Source organism: Hylobates moloch, unplaced genomic scaffold (assembly GCF_009828535.3).
Source record: "Hylobates moloch isolate HMO894 unplaced genomic scaffold, HMol_V3 SCAFFOLD_1, whole genome shotgun sequence".
NCBI classification, from domain to species: domain Eukaryota; kingdom Metazoa; phylum Chordata; class Mammalia; order Primates; family Hylobatidae; genus Hylobates; species Hylobates moloch.
Window position 1 is genome coordinate 214,246,963 of NW_026652276.1, and position 18,994 is coordinate 214,265,956.

At 38.7% G+C, this 18,994-nt stretch overlaps 1 protein-coding gene across 4 annotated transcripts in view; it reads left to right on the forward strand.

Annotated features, from left to right (window-relative positions):
• EXOC4 (exocyst complex component 4) overlaps positions 1-18,994 on the forward strand; it is an 828,468-nt gene that overhangs the window by 56,815 nt on the left and 752,659 nt on the right. For all 4 annotated transcript variants that reach the window (XR_009209424.1, XM_032761776.2, XM_032761777.2 and 1 more), the window contains one exon: positions 7,882-7,988. Coding sequence is in view for 3 of the 4 variants with exons in the window: in XM_032761776.2 (XP_032617667.1) it covers positions 7,882-7,988 (107 nt within the window). In the remaining variant the exon portion in view is untranslated. The remainder of the gene's footprint in view (positions 1-7,881; positions 7,989-18,994) is intronic.

The following is an 18,994-nucleotide window of genomic DNA, read 5'->3' on the forward strand; positions in this document are numbered from 1 at the left end:
TCACACCTGCAATCCCAGCACTTTGGTAGGCCGAGGCAGGAGGATCATTTGAGGTCAGGAGTTTGAGACCAGCCTGGTCAACTTGGTAAAACCCCGTCTCTACTAAAAGTATAAAAGTGAGCCAGGCATGGTGGTATGTGCCTGTAGTCCCGGCTACTCAGGAGGCTGCAGCAGGAGACTCACTTGAACCCAGTAAGTGGAGGTTGCAGTGAACTGAGATCACACCACTGCATTCCAGCCTGGGTGACAGAACAAGACTCCTCTCAAAAAACAAACAAACAAAAAAAGTCTATGTAGTCAAGGAGTGCTCTCTAATAGTAAACAGAATTTATATCCCTTTTTACTCAGTTAATAGTGACTAGGAAATTTGGATAGGTAGTTGAAAGGAATACTGAATTCTTGCTTAAGATGAGTGTGAAGTTTTGTTTTGGACTTTAATAATTAGAGAAAATGTTTAATTTTCTTTTTACTAATCTAGATATGTATATTTAAAGATTTTTATATTTAAAAATCAATAGAGAAGACAAATAAAAATGTTCTCTATTACAAAGGATATTGTACTGCAGCCCTCCTTTGTCAGCAGGGGCATGTTCCAAGACCCACAGTAGGTACCTGAAACTGCAGATAGTGTTGAACCCTGAATCTACCTGCACAGTAAATCCTCACTTAATGTCCTCAATAGGTACTTGGAAACTGTGACTTTAAGTGAAATGAAGCTGTAACTTTAAGTGAAACGACATACAGAAGGTCCTAGAATAACATTGTGTCCCTCAAGTTCCTCTGTTGATGAGAGGAAAAAAAAAACCGTTTCATTATATGCCAAGATTCTTGATTGCAAATAGAGGAAATCAGTCTGGGTAACTAAAACAGGAAAAGAATTTATTGGAAAGTTATCAGATTGTTCACAGAATCTATGGGAAGTCTGTATAATCAGGCTCTAAAGCCCAGTAGGAACCAATGGAGATTAAGCAGCTGAGCACACACAGTCTTAGACAAGCCACAGGAAGGGTCTGTTTGGGTTGCTATTTTTGCTGGCACCATGCCCACAATAGCTGGATTTTAAACTCCTCTGTAAGTGATCTCTAAATGTCCCTGCATCTTTATCTCTTCAAGATTCAAATTCTGGATTCAGGCATCCAGTTTGCTGAGCCTGGGTAATGCCTGGACTCCTTCAGCTTCCATGGTGGGAAGTGGGGCCTTCTTTTTGCTTTGATGCAGTCAGTGGGGATGGACTGTTCAGATGTTTGGTACCCAAGACAAACACCCAACAAATTTCTACTGCAAGAGAAAACAAAGGAAATCACATGAAGGCACTTATGTATAAAGAAGACCAGATGTTTTTGAAGTAGAAAATAGGCAGTAGAATTGACAAATGAAAGAAAAGTACGTGCTCACATACAAAAAATGATAAAAATTTTATTTGGAAGAAATGAAACAAATAAATGATGAGACCGTCCTTGTTCTTAGCTCATGAAGATGTTGGTTCCAGTTAAATTCCAGTTGAAAATTTTGAAACTGCCAAATGAAATCTAAAGTTCACATGGATGAATACATGCGTAAGAATTGTTTAAAAGAATTGTGAAGGGAGGTTATGAGGGGGGCATTTCTTATGTGATATCAAAGCATATTGTAAAGCTGTTTTAGTTAAAACAGTACAGACATGCAAAAATAAAATTTTTTAAAGAAAACAGTGCAGACATGCAAGTAGAAAATCAGATGGGTGAGACAAAATAGAGTTGAGAAATAGACCCCAGGATCTGTAGACTTTAGTATTTTTGAACAATAGTTCAGCTGGGGGGTAATGAAGGCTATTTAATATATAGTGTTCAGACAATTGACTGTTGATTTGAAGAAAATAAGTTTAGATGCCTACCTCTTATGTACAAATGATTCAGCCAGATTTGAAAAGCACACAACACTGTATTAGCATTAGGAAAACATGTAGGAGGATATGTGTGGAGGAGCCTTTTCCAAGCATAACAGAAGACATAAAGAAATATATTAAATGGTTTAGCCATTAAAAAACCCAAAACTTATCTTCAGTAAAACGGAGTCAAAGGATAAACTATACTCTGAGGAAATATATGTAAGTCATATAACGCTTTAATATCTAAAGCATGCAGATATTCGTAAGCTTAGTAAAGCGGGATATAGACTGTTCATAGATTAAAAATACAAATGGCTAGTAAACATAAGATTGTTCAATATCATGAGTAGTCAGAGAAATACACATTTGAAAAATTAAATGCAGTTTTTTGTTCATAAGATGATCAAAATCAAAGACATTGATAGCATGTTATGATGGCAAAGATGGCTGAAATGCATAGCTTTCTCTTGATGGTGGAATAACCAATATGCCTTTTTGGAAAATAAATTTGCATATTCTTTGTTCAGGGAATTTTGTTTCTAGGTCTACAGCCTACAAAAACAGTACCAGTTCATAAAAATATATGTAACAAGATATTCATTGTGACATTGTTGGTAAGAAGAACAAAAATATGCAGCTTAAATGTTCATCAAGAGGAGTATGGTATATTGATACCATGTAATTATAGAATTTGAATGATAATGATCTCTATGTGCTGATATGGAAGGGTTTCTAAGGTGCATTTTTGGGTCCCAAAAGCAAATTGAAAAATAGCATAGATAGTATGAACCTATTTGTGAAAGACTGAAAGGATAGAAACTTAAATATGTATACTTTATATATTGGTATAAATATTTGTATGTGTATAGAAAATGTCAGACAGATAATGTCAAAACACTGATAAAAGGAATTGTGAGAAATGGAATTGTGAGGTGGGGAATAGGGAAGTAGAAATTCTTTTATTTCCTGTGTACATCATGAGCATGTTTTTTAAAAATAATAGTAATACAATTACTGATGATCCTTTTGAAGATTTTTAAAAATGAAATGGGAAAATGTTTAGATTATACCCTTGAAGGGAAAAACTAGAATTCAGAACTATGCAGGATGATCAAAGAATGTTGAAAAAGGAGCATGTGTGCCATTTTTGTGGTGTGTGATGTGGGGGGTGGATGGATAGACACTCATTTTTAAATTTTTTTTCAAACAGTCCTTGTGCCTCAGCTTCCTAAGTAACTGGCATACCACTGTGCTTGGCCTTGATGCTCCTTTCTGTAAGATGTTTTGGAAGGCAGTATACCAAAATGATGTGAATGGATTATTTTTTTTCAAAAATATTTTCAAGAAAGAATTTACACATTTATAATCAGATAAAATTAATAAAAAGTTGTTTAAAAATAATTCTTTTATGTATTGCGTGATCCTGGATTAATACTTGGTTTAACCTTGCTTCCTCAGCCATCCTGGGACACTGTCTAGCTCATGGAAGAGAAAATTTGGTGTCCATATTTGTCTCTGAGCATGTAAAGAATGTTCTTGACTGCGTTGTATTCATTCCCTAACTATTTTGTCTTTTAAAGATTTTTTTTCTGTTTACATATGTTGGTTTTCTTTTTATCTTTCAGTTCTTGGTTTTTTTTTTCCCTCTTTGCTTAGATTATAAATTTTTAGCTTCAGTTTATTTTCTGTTACCATGTCTTCACCCTTGGTCTGTCATTTGAAACGATGGCTCTTTTTTACTTTTATACCCTCTAAATCATTCTTATTCTGAGTGTTCCACCAGATCTTAGAACTATCGAGAATTGCCAGCCATTCTTGTTTCATTATTTAGTTAAATCTTCTTACTAAGGGCACATTATCTTTGACAGATACTTCTTAGCTCCGTTTGATTTAACAAAATTTTATGAGCACTTGCTCTTTGACAAGTACTGTGCCAGCTGTTCTGGTTATATAAGTGAATATATCAGTTATTCGATTTACAACTTAAAGTTCAACTCACCTCTGTCAGTTTTTAGTTTCACAAAATCAGCCAAATGAGTTGCGGTTGTAAATTTTGGACATAGTTGAACCCATTTATTGTGAAGTGAAGGAACAGAAATATGTTATAATTAAAAAGTAGATGTTTAATAAGCTGTCAGCACTTCTAACCCCTCTTAAAAAACTGTTTTTGTATCATGAAATTTTGAAATCTAACATTTAGGAGCAGAGCTTTACTAGTTGGATGTTGGTTAATGGCCAGGAAGTCCTTGAGGTTACAGTGGCAGTGGTTGTTGCTTGTTTTTGGTTTAATTTGTTGTATACTTTTCCTGTCCTCTACCATGTTGCTATTAATTGCAAAATGCACTCAGTCACAATATATAATTGGTAATTTTGGGGGGACCGTTTTATACTAGCAGGGATTTACTGTACATCAGTTGTCTTTTGATCTCAGCTATGAATGATTCTGAATGGATTTAAAATAAAAATTTGTAATCATGTATTTAAAATGAAAAATAAGTATCAATATTTCCAAAAGAACATGCTAATTTTTATTTTGTTTTTTGTTTTCAAAAAATGCTTTCTCTGTGAGATTAAAAACCCGTTGAAGGTATTAATTAATCCCTTCTCAGCTTTATCTCTGATATGTGGTGAGAAGAGGTCTTTTTTTCTGTTGTGAAATAGAAACTGAGGTCCATACTATTTAATGCGATATTCTACAATAGCACCTACCTTATGCTGAGCTTCATTCATGTCTGTAGTCACAAAGTGAGTGGATGTGCCCCCTTTCTCTGGAACTTTTGAGACTAAGTCCTTTCATAAAACAGCAGGAGAAAAACTAAAGTCATTTCCAGAGTTACTTGCCTTTGGGTTAGTGCTCACAAAGGAGAAAATTGAAGCCTAAGGGAAAATTTTAGAGAGAGAGATGAGTGTATGAAAATAGTTTTGCAGTAAATTGACTTTCTAAAAGTTTATTGATGGAATTTGAGGGCCCTTCTGGCTCTGATAATAAAATCAGCAGGTTATGTTTTTCAGAGTTGAAATGGTAAGCCGTTTATCACCCTAAATTTAACTGAAATATGTTTTTAGGTTGAAACTGAGAAAATAATTGTAGGATTTAATCTAAAGTGATGTGCATGTACATCTGTGTTCATAGAAGTGTGTACTATGATAAATACACATATAAAAATATCAGTGTGCACACACACAGTAACAACTGTTTCATCATTAGGTGTGGCAGGCAGTATTCCAGCTATACAATTGAATTTTCCTGCTGATTGATACCTTTGTTTATCTGTGCTTTAAAAATAATTCCTCCACTTTGTTCTAGAAATATTTAAATATTTAGACAATGTATTATATTTTTCCTGTCATTTAAAGTTGAAGTTTTTTTACTCTGTAGCAGTACCATAAATCTGTCTTTTTTTTATAATTAAAACATTTTTATTTTACTTTATTCATTTGTCCATTGAAGCATTTTATTTGTAAATATGTATTACATCCATAGACGAAGAACCCCAGGATTTTCTCTCCTGTGTGTTTTTGTGTTGCTTCTTCATGGTCCATGATGTGAGCTGAGTCAGTACAATGAAACCAAACTGGTGGGATGGGAGCAGATTAGTCTGTGATTTTTCTAGATTTTTCTAGATCTTTGAGTTGGGCATCAAATCTGGGGCTGATCACACTTGCTCGCAACAACTTGTTCACACTGTGAGGTTCACAATTATTTTCCCAGCTCTATGATCATCAGTGATTTCAAATTCGTCCATATGCCCATGCTTTGTCATCACAGTTGATGAAGACACCAGACAATGACTTTGGAGCAAGGTCTAATAAGAACCAGGTGTTTCCCTCTCTTTTCGGCATTGTCGATGCTCCTGAAAGCAGCAGACAGGACATTTATGCACACCATTACGGTGGCACGGAAAGATGGTGGAAAGAGCTCTCTGTGTCTTTGGGCATCTGTATCCAGGGCCTAGGGGGACCTGTAAAGTGTTTTCTAATTGTGAGTAAAATGCAGGTGAAAGAGGATGACGTCATTGAGTGGAAAAAAATGAGAAGACAAAAGAAGTAATAAATCATGAAAGAACGGACAAATCTATTATCTAGTTTATTTTATAAATAGATAAACCATTATGAAAAGTTACCGGATTTGAGGACTGTTGGATTTTCTTAAGATAGTTTAGGCTAGGAACTTACAGGTTTATATTGGTGGAAAAGAGTTGCTGGGAGGATGCCAGTTCAATTCCTGGTAAATGCTTTCTGTTACTTTTATATCTTATACTCCACTTTTCACATTAGCCTGTGAGTGATTTTAATAATTGGAAATATGCTGTTTGGTTTAGTTCATATCTTAGTCATACTCACATTCTCAGCACTGAGCACAGTGCCAAGCGCATAATGGATGCTGAAGAATCGTTCGAGTAATGATTCCCTGTTTCCCTGTAACAAGTAAAAGGGAGAAGTTAATGACTGTCATAGCGATCCTCAAGGCCTAGGACAGTGGCTCCCACATTATTTGTACTCAGCGAAAAGAATAAAACCTTAAGTGATAATTTCGCTCTTTTTTTTTTTTTTTTTTTTTTGAGACGGAGTCTCGCTCTATCGCTCAGGCTGGAGTGCAGTGGCGCAGTCTCGGCTCACTGCTGGGCGCGGTGGCTCACGCTTGTAATCCCAGCACTTTGGGAGGCCGAGGCGGGCGGATCATGAGGTCAGGAGATCGAGACCACGGTGAAACCCCGTCTCTACTAAAAATACAAAAAAAAAAAAATTAGCCGGGCATGGTGGCGGGCGCCTGTAGTCCCAGCTACTCGGAGAGGCTGAGGCACAGCGCGAAATTATCACTTGAACCCGAATTATCACTTAACAAACTTTATTTTTCAAAGTTCTCTGAAAAAACATGTTTGTTTTTTATTGGATTATAAATACACACATACCTAGCACATTTGTTCCAAAAGGAGTGTGTGAGGGAGATGGGGATATATTGCTGTGGTGGGGGCCGATGTTGTTCCCAATTGCACACATCCTTCCTTCCTTCCATTTGAAGAAATCTTTCCTATGGGCGTGGTCTCTTCCCTGCTTCCCCTTTGCCTGCTCTAGCCACTGCTACTGATGATGTATTTCAGTACTAAAAAGTGAGAATTATGGCTTTGACTTCCCTACCCTTGGATTTGGCTTCGAGGGGCTCTTCTGTTGTAGATAGCGTGCGAGATGATTCCATTTCTTGAGAGCAGGGCATAGGGTTTAGTTGGCTTGGCATAGCCTGCATTCTTTCACTTAACAGTTACTTTGAGATGGGAATTAATTTGAAATTTTGTTTTTTATAGTTTTCGTGATTTAAAATAAATGTGTTTATTTTGAAGGAAGTTGATTTATGAGTTTATTTAAAGTTTATTAGTTTATTTAAAGTTAATCATTAAGATGAGGGGCTTGGCCTTCTTAGGAAAGGTGAAATGGGTAAATACTGAATTAACCTGTTTGAGATCCTTAAGTCATTTTAATTGTTGTGATTGTCCACGTCATGAAATTTATGAGTCTCTTTTAAAGAAAACTAAATGTAGTAAACTTCCGGAATACGTCAAAAACTATAGCCTGAAAAACACAAGTAAATACTAGTTAAACCTTTATTCAGTATCATGGCATGTTGTCATTTGATCTTTCTTTGTTGATAAATTAATATTTAATACAGATACAAAGGAGGGCAGTGAAATTGCCTGGCATAGTGTTATTACAAGGTGGTTATCCAGTTGATCCAGAATACACTACACTAATTTTTTAAACAGCATTGAATGAAATGACAAAATAAAAATTTAAGTGCTTGGAACCCTTACGATACATTTTTATACCCCTGTCTGTGACTGTCACCTCTTTATTGGAAATATACTGGGGAGATCCAGTATAGTATATACTGGGGAGATCCAGTTCTAGTGTAAAGAGGGCTCATGACAAAAACAAAAGTGGTAAGGGTGGGGCATGTAGTGGGAGGACTTTAGTTGGTTTTGGAGAAAGTAGTAACTAGTGCTTCTTTTCCCATTCAGCTCCCTTGTGAAAGATGCTTCTGTTCCTCTGATTGATGTTACAAACCTCCCTACTTCTCGAAAATTCCTTGATACCTCTCACTATTCTACTGCTGGAAGCTCAAGTGGTAAGTATTTTAATTCTTCAGCCACTAAGCTTTTTAGTGTACCTTAGTTCCTAGGTAGAGACCTGGAGGAGCTTTTTGGGGGCTAAGCTAGTTTGGGCTGGGCTGGATGGGCCTGAGGTAAGTGCGTTGGAACCTGTGATGAGCCCTTTGCAACCTTCAGAGCAAATAAGATGTACAGTGATTTATTGGGCTGTTGCATTATCAGGGTTGAAAAGTGGCAGCTGAACCTGGCCTGCCTGCTGAATCCAGCTGCATCTGTGTTTTATTTGACCAGCACTGTTTTTCTTTCTTTTTCTTTTTTTTGAGATGGAGTCTCGCTCTGTTGCCCAGGCTGGAGTGTAGTGGCACGATTTTGGCTCTCTGCAACCTCTGCCTCCTGGGTTCAGGGGATTCTCCTGCCTCGGCCTCAAGAGAAGCTGGGATTACCTGCCACCATGCCCAGCTGATTTTTGTATTTTTAGTAGAGACAGGGTTTCACCATGTTGGCCAGGCTGGTCTCAAACTCCTGGCCTTCCAAAGTGCTGGCATTACAGACATGAGCCATCACACCTGGGCGACCAGCACTGTTTTCCTAAAGTTGAGTTTGGATGCTTTTTGATAGAGCATATGCTTTCCTTTGTGCTATAATCTTTATTACTCCTAGTAGCTTTTACTCGTTTATCTCATGTATTACATTCAATGTCTGGTCCAGGGAGCTTTTGAGTGTGTGACCTCTGTCCTATGCCCTCTCCACTCCTAAATGTGCATGCATCCACGTGTGCACTCATAGTCATACCTGTAACACACTTTGAGGAAATATCTACAAACTTATCTTTTCTTCTTTGGAGATATCCAATATCCGATTGAACAAGACAAAGCCATTTTGGGGTTATGTTTAAGGTTGAGGGCAGGAGGGTATACTTTGAATGCAAAGATTTAGGGGAATCTTGTGGATTGCCTTAGGCTTGCCTTTGCAGAGGGTTCAGCTCAACTGGGCTTGGAGAACTTCTGGGCCTCTGCAGAGAGTTTCTCTGCTATTGTAACTTTGGGTTGGGGGAGAAGACTGGATGTCTTTTGTGGGATGCCTCACAGGTGCCTTCCTGTGGCAGCCAAAATCTTCATTGCCTTTTAACAAAATTGTAATGTTTATTATCATTGTCTTTTCAGATAAAAATTAGTTCTTATAGTTCTTATTAGTTCTGTAGAGGTTGAAATAATGAAAAGGTAGAAAAAAATAGAAAAACAATTTGGATTCAATCAGTACATTTCGTGTAACTAATTGGAAATGTTTCTGTTGAGAGCTTAATATATTGTTGGGGCATATTTTGTTTCCTTTAAAATGCCACTTAAAATTATTTTAGGATTATTTAGGCTTGGAATCTTCAAGTTTATTACTTTAACTACAGGAAAGTATAGAATTTGATAATAGATTTTCGTTTAATTAGTAGCCAAGTTTTAAAAAATTGCAATCATTTATTTTTATTATGATACTTTACAATAGTTTGTACTCCAGCCTCTTCTTGGAGCTAGAAAGATTTTGTTTTCTCCCTCTTTCTGATGTAATGTTGCTTTTGAGTTTGAACACTGCTCTGAGGGGTTGTAGACTGTGGAATTATGAAACAAAATATATTTGTACCTTTGATTTGTATTTTATCTCTGCCTTTCATGGAAATTACCAGTTGTTACATCTTTGCTTTTTTGTAATGCGAATCATTACTGCTTAGCCTGGTTATATTAATTTATGTAAATGTTGCCAAGTCAGTGGCCAAGTGAAATAAAAAATTTAATTATTTATGAAGAAATGACAGGGCAGGCTTTGCAAATGAGTGTTGTATAAATATAAAATAAGCTGAAATATGCCAATTATGGCAAATTTCAGTAGAAGCTAATTTTGCTACATCCATTATTCTTACTATGATAGGCCTTACTTTTTGATAGGCACTTTATCTGTCAGCTTCTGGAGTTTGCATTCGTCACTTAGTGGAGTTCATGGTGACACTCTGACTTTGGTATTGTTAGGAATTACTGTTGAAGAACTGCTTGGTGGTTGATTGGGGCTAGGAGCATTATGGAGACTGCTTGTAGAGATATGTATAAACCTTTTATTTATTTATTTATTTGAGACGATGTTTCACTCTTGTGGCCCAAGCTGGAGTGCAGTGGTGTGATCTCGGCCCACTGCAACCTCCTCCTTCTGGGCTCATGCGATTCTCCTGCCTCAGCCTCCCAAGTAGCTGGGATTACAGGCATGCACCACCACGCCCAGCTAATTTTTGTAGAGACAGGGTTTCACTATGTCAGCCGGGCTGGTCTCAAACTCCTGACCTCAGGTAATTGCCTGCCGTGGCCTCCCAAAGTGTTTGGATTACAGTCATGAGCCACCGTGCCCGGCCAGACGTTTCTTTTTAGATGGGTTCATTTCCTTGACTATTTTGAAGACTTGATCATGTGCTTTTTTTTTTTTTTGGTGCGTGACCAAAAAAGAAGGTAAAAATATTATTGATTAAAGTCAATAATAGCAGAGGTTAATACGTGTTTAGTGCCTACTATATGGTGAAGCAATGTCTTAAGTGCTTTACATGAATTAACTCGTTTAGTCTTTCAACAATTTTATAACAATTTATTATCAGTCCCATTTTACAGATGAGAAAACTGAGGCACAGGGAGGTTAATAATTGATAAAAGTTTACACAGTTGACAAGTAGTTGTGATTTTAGCTCAGAGCCAGGTTCGACTATGCTCTTCTAACCAGTTTGTTTTGCTGAAAACAAGCTAGGTGTCACACTTCTGTGTATTAATTTTCTACTCACACAAACTTAGTGGCTTAAACAACATAAATTTATTATCTTACGGTTTTGTAGGTGAGAAGTCTAACATAAATCTGATTGCAGTAAAATCAAGGTGTTGGCAGGGCTGTGTTCCTTTTTGGAGGCTCTAGGGGAAAATCTGTTTTCTTGCCTTTCTGGCTCCCAGAGGCCACCATATTCCTTGGTTCATTCGTGGTTTCCTTCCTTCATCTTCAAAACCAGCAATGGTGGGTCACATTCTTCTCACGTTGCCTCTCTCTGACCCACTCTTATGTGCTTCCTTCCTCTTTTTAAGGGCTCATGTGATTAGATTGATTCCACCTGGATAATTCTGGCTACTCTTCCCATCTCAAGGTCCTTAACCTTAATTACATCTGCAGTCTCCTTTGCCATGTGACTAATCACAGGTTCTAGGGATTAGGACGTGGATCTCTTTGGGCAACCGTAATTCTGCTTACCACACTCTGTGCTGCCCATTTTGTGACTTAAGTTATCATTAGGAGCAAGTGTAAAAAATTTGACTTTTTTCAAATTATGTAGCGAAATCTTTTTAAGTCATTGCAGTCTAGTCTTTAGGACTCTATTAATCTGGATCACATTATTAAAGGGAATTGTATAAATGAGGAAGATGTAAGTCCTGAGAGTCTATTTGTGAAGTGCTCTGCAAGTCAGCCTAGAAAGTAATAGCCATTTTCAGCAGGGAATTTAACATAGGCTCTTAAAGCTCCTCTCTCATTTTGTGAAACAGTAAGATTGAGGGTGTAATCCATTAGAATTGACACTTTTATAGAGGAAGTTCCAGTAGGGAATCCCTGGGTAGTATGGCTGTCCCATTGGGATACCATAAATTAAGGTTGGAGGTGATTCCTGAGAACTTTCAGGTTATTATTAATTAAATAAGAATTTTGATTGCTTTTAAACAAGTTGTTTTTCACATGTCCTATTTTGAGCTAGAGTTGTGGGTGACTTTTTTTTTTTAATTATACTTTAAGTTCTGTGGTACATGTGCAGAATGTATAGTTTTGTTACATAGGTATACACGTGCCATGGTGGTTTGCTGCACCTATCAACCCATCATCTACATTAGGTATATTTCTCCTAATGCTATCCCTCTCCTAGCCCCACCCCCACTGAAAGGCCCCGGTGTGTGATGTTCCTCTCTTGTGTCCCTATGTTCTCATTGTTCAACTCCCACTTATGAGTGAGAACATGAGGTGTTTGGTTTTCTTTTTTTTTTTTTTGAGATGGAGTCTTGCTCCGTCGCCCAGGCTGGAGTGCAGTGGTGCAATCTCAGCTCACTGCAAGCTCCGCCTCCCAGGTTCACGCCATTCTCCTGCCTCAGCCTCTCCAAGTAGCTGGGACTACAGGCGCCCGCCACCACGCCCGGCTAATTTTTTGTATTTTTTAGTAGAGACGGGGTTTCACCGTGGTCTCGATCTCCTGACCTCGTGATCCGCCCGCCTCGGCCTCCCAAAGTGCTGGGATTACAAGTGTGAGCCACCGCGCCCGGCCGAGGTGTTTGGTTTTCTGTTCTTGTGTTAGAGGACATGAACTCATCCTTTTTTATGGCTGCATAGTATTCCATGGTGTATATGTGCTACATTTTCTTTATCCAGTCCATCATTGATGGACATTTGGGTTGGTTCCAAGTCTTTGCTATTGTCAGTAGTGCCGCAATAAACATACGTGTGCATGTGCTTTATAGTAAAATGATTTATAATCTTTGGGTATATACCCAGTAATGGGATTGCAGGGTCAAATGGTATTTTTGGTTCCAGATCCTTGAGGAATTACCACACTGTCTTCCACGATGGTTGAACTAATTTACATTCCCACCAACAGTGTAAAAGCGTTCCTGTTTCTCCACATCCTCTCCAGCATCTGTTGTTTCCTGACTTTTTAATGATCACCATTCTAACTGGTGTGAGATGGTATCTCATTGTGGTTTTGATTTGCATTTCTCTGATGACCAGTGATGATGAGCATTTTCATTATGTTGGCTGCATAAATGTCTTCTTTTGAGAAATGTCTGCTCATATCCTTCACCCACTTTTTGATGGGGTTGTTTGTTTTTTTCTTGTACATTTGTTTAAGTTCTTTGTAGATTCTGGATATTAGCCCTTTGTCAGATGGATATATTGCAAAAATTTTCTCCCATTTTGTAGGTTGTCTGTTCACTCTGATGATAGTTTCTTTTGCTGTGCAGAAGCTCTTTAGTTTAATTAGATCCCATTTGTCAATTTTGGCTTTTGTTGCCATTGCTTTTGGTGTTTTAGACATAAAGTCTTTGCCCATTCCTATGTCCTGAATGGTATTGCCCAGGTTTTCTTGTAGGGTTTTTATGGTTTTAGGTCTTATGTTTAAGTCTTTAATCTACCTTGAGTTAATTTTTGTATAAGGTGTAAGGAAGGGGTCCAGTTTCAGTTTTCTGCATATGGCTAGTGAGTTTTCCCAACACCATTTATTAAATAGGGAATCCTTTCTCCATTGCTTGTTTTTGTCAGATTTGTGAAAGGTCAGATGGTTGTAGATGTATGGTGTTATTTCTGAGGCTTCTGTTCTGTTCCATTCTTCTATATATCTGTTTTGTTACCAACACCATGCTGTTTTGGTTACTGTAGCCTTGTAGTATAGTTTGAAGTCAGGTAGTGTGATGCCTCCAGCTTTGTTCTTTTTTGCATAGGATTGTCTTGGCTATGCAGGCTCTTTTTTGGTTCCATATGAAATTTAAAGTAGTTTTTTTCCAATTCTATGAGGAAAGTCAATGGTAGCTTGATGGGGATAGCATTGAATTTGTAAATTACTGTGGGCAATATGGCCATTTTCACGATTTTGATTCTTCCTAACAATGAGCATGGAATGTTTTTCCATTTGTTTGTGTCCTCTCTTCTTTCCTTGAGGGGTGGTTTCTAGTTCTCCTTGAAGAGATCCTTCACATCCTTTGTAAGTTGTATCCCTAAGTATTTTATTCTTTTTGTAGCAATTGTGAATGGGAGTTCACTCATGATTTGGCTCTCTGTTTGTCTGTTATTGCTGTATAGGAATGCTTGTGATTTTTGCACATCGATTTTGTATCCTGAGACTTTGCTGAAGTTGCTTATCAGCTTAAGGAGATCTTCGGCTGAGACGATGGGGTTTTCTAAATATACAATCATGTCATCTGCAAGCAGAGACAATTTGACTTCCTCTTTTTCTAACTGAATACCCTTTATTTCTTTCTCTCGCCTGATTGCCTGGCCAGAACTTCCAATAGTATGTTGAATAGGAGTGGTGAGAGAGGGCATCCCTGTCTTGTGCTGGTTTTCAAGGGGAATGCTTCCAGTTTTTACCCATTCAGTATGATATTGGCTGTGGGTTTGTCATAAATAGCTCTTATTATTTTGAGATATATTCCATCAATACCTAGTTTATTGAGAGTTTTTAGCATAAAGGGCTGTTGAATTTTGTCAAAGGCCTTTCTGCATCTATTGAGATAATCATGTGGTTTTTGTCTTTGGTTCTGTTTATATGCTGGTTTATGTTTATTGATTTGCATATGTTGAACCAGCCTTGCATCCCAGGGATGAAGCCCACTTGATCATGGTGGATAAGCTTTTTGATGTGCTGCTGGATTCGGTTTGCCAATATTTTGTTGAGGATTTTTGCATCAGTGTTTGTCAAGGATATTGGTCTAAAATTCTCTTTTTTTTGTTGTGCCTCTGTCAGGCTTTGGTATCAGTATGATGCTGGCCTCATAAAATGAGTTAGGGAGGATTCCCTCTTTTTCTATTGATTGGAATAGTTTCAGAAGGAATGGTACCAGCTCCTCCTTGTACCTCTGGTAGAATTTGGCTGTGAATCCATCTGATCCTGGACTTTTTATGGTTGGTAAGCTATTATTGCCTCAATTTCAGAGCCTGTTATTGGTCTATTCAGAGATTCAACTTCTTCCTGGTTTAGTCTTGGGAGAGTGTATGTGTCAAGGAATTTTTCCATTTCTTCTAGATTTTCTAGTTTATTTGCATAGAGGTGTTTATAGTATTCTCTGATGGTAGTTTGTATTTCTGTGGGATCAGTGGTGATATCCCCTTTGTCATTTTTTATTGCGTCTATTTGATTCTTCTGTCTTTTTTTCTTTATTAGTCTTGCTAGCGGTCTATCAATTTTGTTGATCTTTTCAAAAAATCAGCTCCTGGATTCATTGATTTTTTGAAGGGTTTTTTGTGTCTCTATTTCCTTCAGTTCTCCTCTGATCTTAGTTATTTCTTGCCTTCTGCTAGCTTTTGAATGTGTTTGCTCTGGCTTCTCTAGTTCTTTTAATTGTGATGTTAGGGTGTTAATTTTAGATGTTTCCTGCTTTCTTTTGTGGGCATTTAGTGCTATAAATTTCCCTCTACACACCGCTTTAAATGTGTCCCAGAGATTCTGGTATGTTGTGTCTTTCTTCTCATTGGTTTCAAAGAACATCTTTAATTTTGCCTTCGTTTTGTTATGTACCCAGTAGTCATTCAGGGGCAGGTTGTTCAGTTTCCATGTAGTTGTGCAGTTTTGAGTGAGTTTCTTAGTCCTGAGTTCTAATTTGATTGCACTGTTGTCTGAGAGACAGTTTGTTGTGATTTCTGTTCTTTTACAATTGCTGAGGAGTGCTTTACTTCCAACTATGTGGTCAATTTTGGAATAAGTGTGATGTGGTGTTGAGAAGAACGTATATTCTGTTGATTTGTGGTGGAGAGTTCTGTAGATGTCTATTAGGTCTGCTTGGTGCAGAGCTGAGTTCAATTCCTGTATATCCTTGTTAACTTCCTGTCTTGTTGATCTGCTTAATGTTGACAGGGGGGTGTTAAAGTCTCCCATTATTATTGTGTGGGAGTCTAAGTGTCTTTGTAGATCTCTAAGGATTTGCTTTATGAATCTGGGTGCTCCTGTATTGGGTGCATATATGTTTAGGATAGTTAGCTCTTCTTGTTGAATTGATCCCTTTACCATTATGTAATGGCCTTCTTTGTCTCTTTTGATCTTTGTTGGTTTAAAGTCTGTTTTATCAGAGACTAGGATTGCAACCCCTGCCTTTTTTTGTTTTCCATTTGCTTGGTAGATCTTCCTCCATCCCTTTATTTTGAGCCTATGTGTGTCTCTGCACATCAGATGGGTTTCCTGAATACGGCACACTGATGGGTCTTGACTTTTTATCCAGTTTGCCAGTCTGTGTCTTTTAATTGGAGCTTTTAGCCCATTTACATTCAAGGGTAATATTGTTATGTGTGAATTTGATCCTGTCATTATGATGTTAGCTGGTTATTTTGCACGTTAGTTGATGCAGTTGCTTCGTAGCATTGATGGTCTTTACAATTTGGCATGTTTTTGCAGTGGCTGGTACCGGTTGTTCCTTTCCGTGTTTAGTGCTTCCTTTAGGAGCTCTTGTAAGGCAGGCCTGGTGGTGACAAAACCTCTAGCATTTGTTTGTCTGTAAAGGATTTTATTTCTCCTTCACTTATGAAGCTTAGTTTGGCTGGATATGAAATTCTGGGTTGAAAATTCTTTTCTTTAAGAATGTTGTATATTGGCCCCCACTCTCTTCTGGCTTGTAGAGTTTCTGCCGAGAGATCTGCTGTTAGTCTGATGGGCTTCCCTTTGTGGGTTACCCGACCTTTCTCTCTGGCTGCCCTTAACATTTTTTCCTTCATTTCAACTTTGGTGAATCTGACAATTATGTGTCTTGGAGTTGCTCTTATTGAGGATTATCTTTGTCGCATTCCCTGTGTTTCCTGAATTTGAATGTTGGCCTGCCTTGCTAGGTTAGGGAAGTTCTCCTGTATAATATCCTGCAGAGTGTTTTCCAACTTGGTTCCATTCTCCCCGTCACTTTCAGGTACACCAATCAGATGTAGATTTGGTCTTTTCACATAGTCCCATGTTTCTTGGAGGCTTTGTTCATTTCTTTTTACTCTTTTTTCTCTAAACTTCTCTTCTCACTTCATTTCATTCATTTGATCTTCAATCACTGATACCTTCTTCCAGTTGATGAAATCGGCTACTGAAGCTTGTGCATTCATCACGTAGTTCTTGTGCCATGTTTTTCAGCGCTGTCAGGTCATTTAAGGACTTCTCTACATTGGTTATTCTAGTTAGCCATTTGTCTAATCTTTTTTCAAGGTTTTTAACTTCTTTGCAATGGGTCCGAACTTCCCCCTTTAGCTCAGAGAAGTTTGATCGTCTGAAGTCTTCTTCTCTCAACTCGTCAAAGTCATTCTCCATCCAGCTTTGTTCTGTTGCTGGTGAGGAGCTACGTTCCTTTGGAGGGGGAGAGGCGCTCTGATTTTTAGAATTTTCAGCTTTTCTGCTCTGTTTTTTCCCCATCTTTGTGGTTTTATCTACCTTTGGTCTTTGATGATGGTGACGGGGTTTTGATGATGGGGTTTTGGTGTGGATGTCCTTTCTGTTTGTTAGTTTTCCTTCTAAGAGTCAGGACCCTCAGCTGCAGGTCTGTTGGAGTTTGCTGGAGGTCCACTTCAGACCCTCTTTGCCTGGGTATCAGCAGCGTTGGCTGCAGAACAGCGAATATTGCTGAACAGCAAGTGTTGCTCCCTGATCGTTCCTCTGGAAGCTTCGTCTCAGAGGGATAGCCGGCCATGTGAGGTGTCAGTCTGCCCCTACTGGATGGTGCCTCCCAGTTAGGCTACTCGGGGGTGAGGGACCCACTTGAGGGGGCAGTCTGTCTGTTCTCAGATCTCAAACTCCGTGCTGGGAGAACCACTACAAACTTCAAAGCTGTCAGACAGGGACATTTAAGTCTGCACAGGTTTCTGCTGCCTTTTGTTCGGCTATGCCCTGCCCCCAGAGGTGGAGTCTACAGAGGCAGGCAGGCCTCCTTGAGCTGCTGTGGGCTCCACCCAGTTTACCTACTCAAGCCTCAGCAATGACAGGCGCCCCTTCCCCAGCCTCGCTGTCGCCTTGCAGGTCAATCTCAGACTGCTGTGCTAGCAATGAGTGAGGCTCCATGGGTGTGGGACTCTCCAAGCCAGGCACAGGATATAATCTCCTGGTGTGCCGTTTGCTAAGACTGTTGGAAAAGCGCACTGTTAGGGTGGGAGTGACCCGATTTTCCAGGTGCCGTCCATCACCACTTCCCTTGGCTAGGAAAGGGAATTCTCTGACCCCTTGCGCTTCCTGAGTGAGGCGATGCTTCACCCTGTTTCAGCTCACGCTCGGTGGGCTGTGCACCCACTGTCCTGCCCCCACTGTCCGACAAGCCCCAGTGAGATGAACCCGGTACCTCAGTTGGAAATGCAGAAATCACCCGTCTTCTGTGTCACTCACACTGGGAGCTGTAGAGTGGAGCTGTTCTTATTCGGCCATCCTGGAACCACCCCTATTTTGTTAAACTTTTCCAAAAACCAGCTCCTGGATTAATTGATTTTTTTGAAGGGTTTTTTGTGCCTGTATCTCCTTCATTTCTGCTCTGATCTTAGTTATTTCTTGTCTTCTGCTAGCTTTTGAATTTGTTTGCTCTTGCTTCTCTTGTTCTTTCAATTGTGATGTTAGAGTGTCAATTTTAGATCTTTCCTGCTTTCTCTTGTGGGCATTTAGTGCTATAAATTTCCCTCCAAACACTGCTTTAAATGTGTCCCAGAGATTCTGTTGCATTGTATCTTTGTTCTCATTGGTTTCAAGGAACATCTTTAGTTCTGCCTTCATTTTGTTATTTACCCAGTAGTTATTCAGGAGCAGGTTGTTCAGTTTCCATGTAGTTGTGCAGTTTTGAGTGAGTTTCTTAATCCTGAGTTCTAATTTGATTGCACTGTGGTCTGAGATACTGTTTGTTATGATTTCCGTTCTTTTGCATTTGCTGAGGAATGTTTTATTTCCAATTGTGTGGTCAATTTTAGAATAAGTGCTATGAGGTGCTGAGAAGAATGTATATTCTGTTGATTTGTGGTGGAGAGTTCTGTAGAGGTCTATTAGGTCTGCTTATTCCAGAGCTGAGTTCAAGTCCTGAATATCCTCGTTAATTTTCTGTCTCGTTCATCTGTCTAATATTTACAGTGGGGTGTTAAAGTCCCCAACTATTATTGTGTGGGAGTCTAAGTCTCTTCATAAGAACTTGCTTTATGAATCTGAGTGCTTCTGTATTGGGTCTGTATATATTTCGGATAGTTAGCTCTTCTTGCTGCATTGATCCCTTTACCATTATGTGATGGCCTTGTCTCTTTTGATCTTTGTTGGTTTAAAGTCTGTTTTATC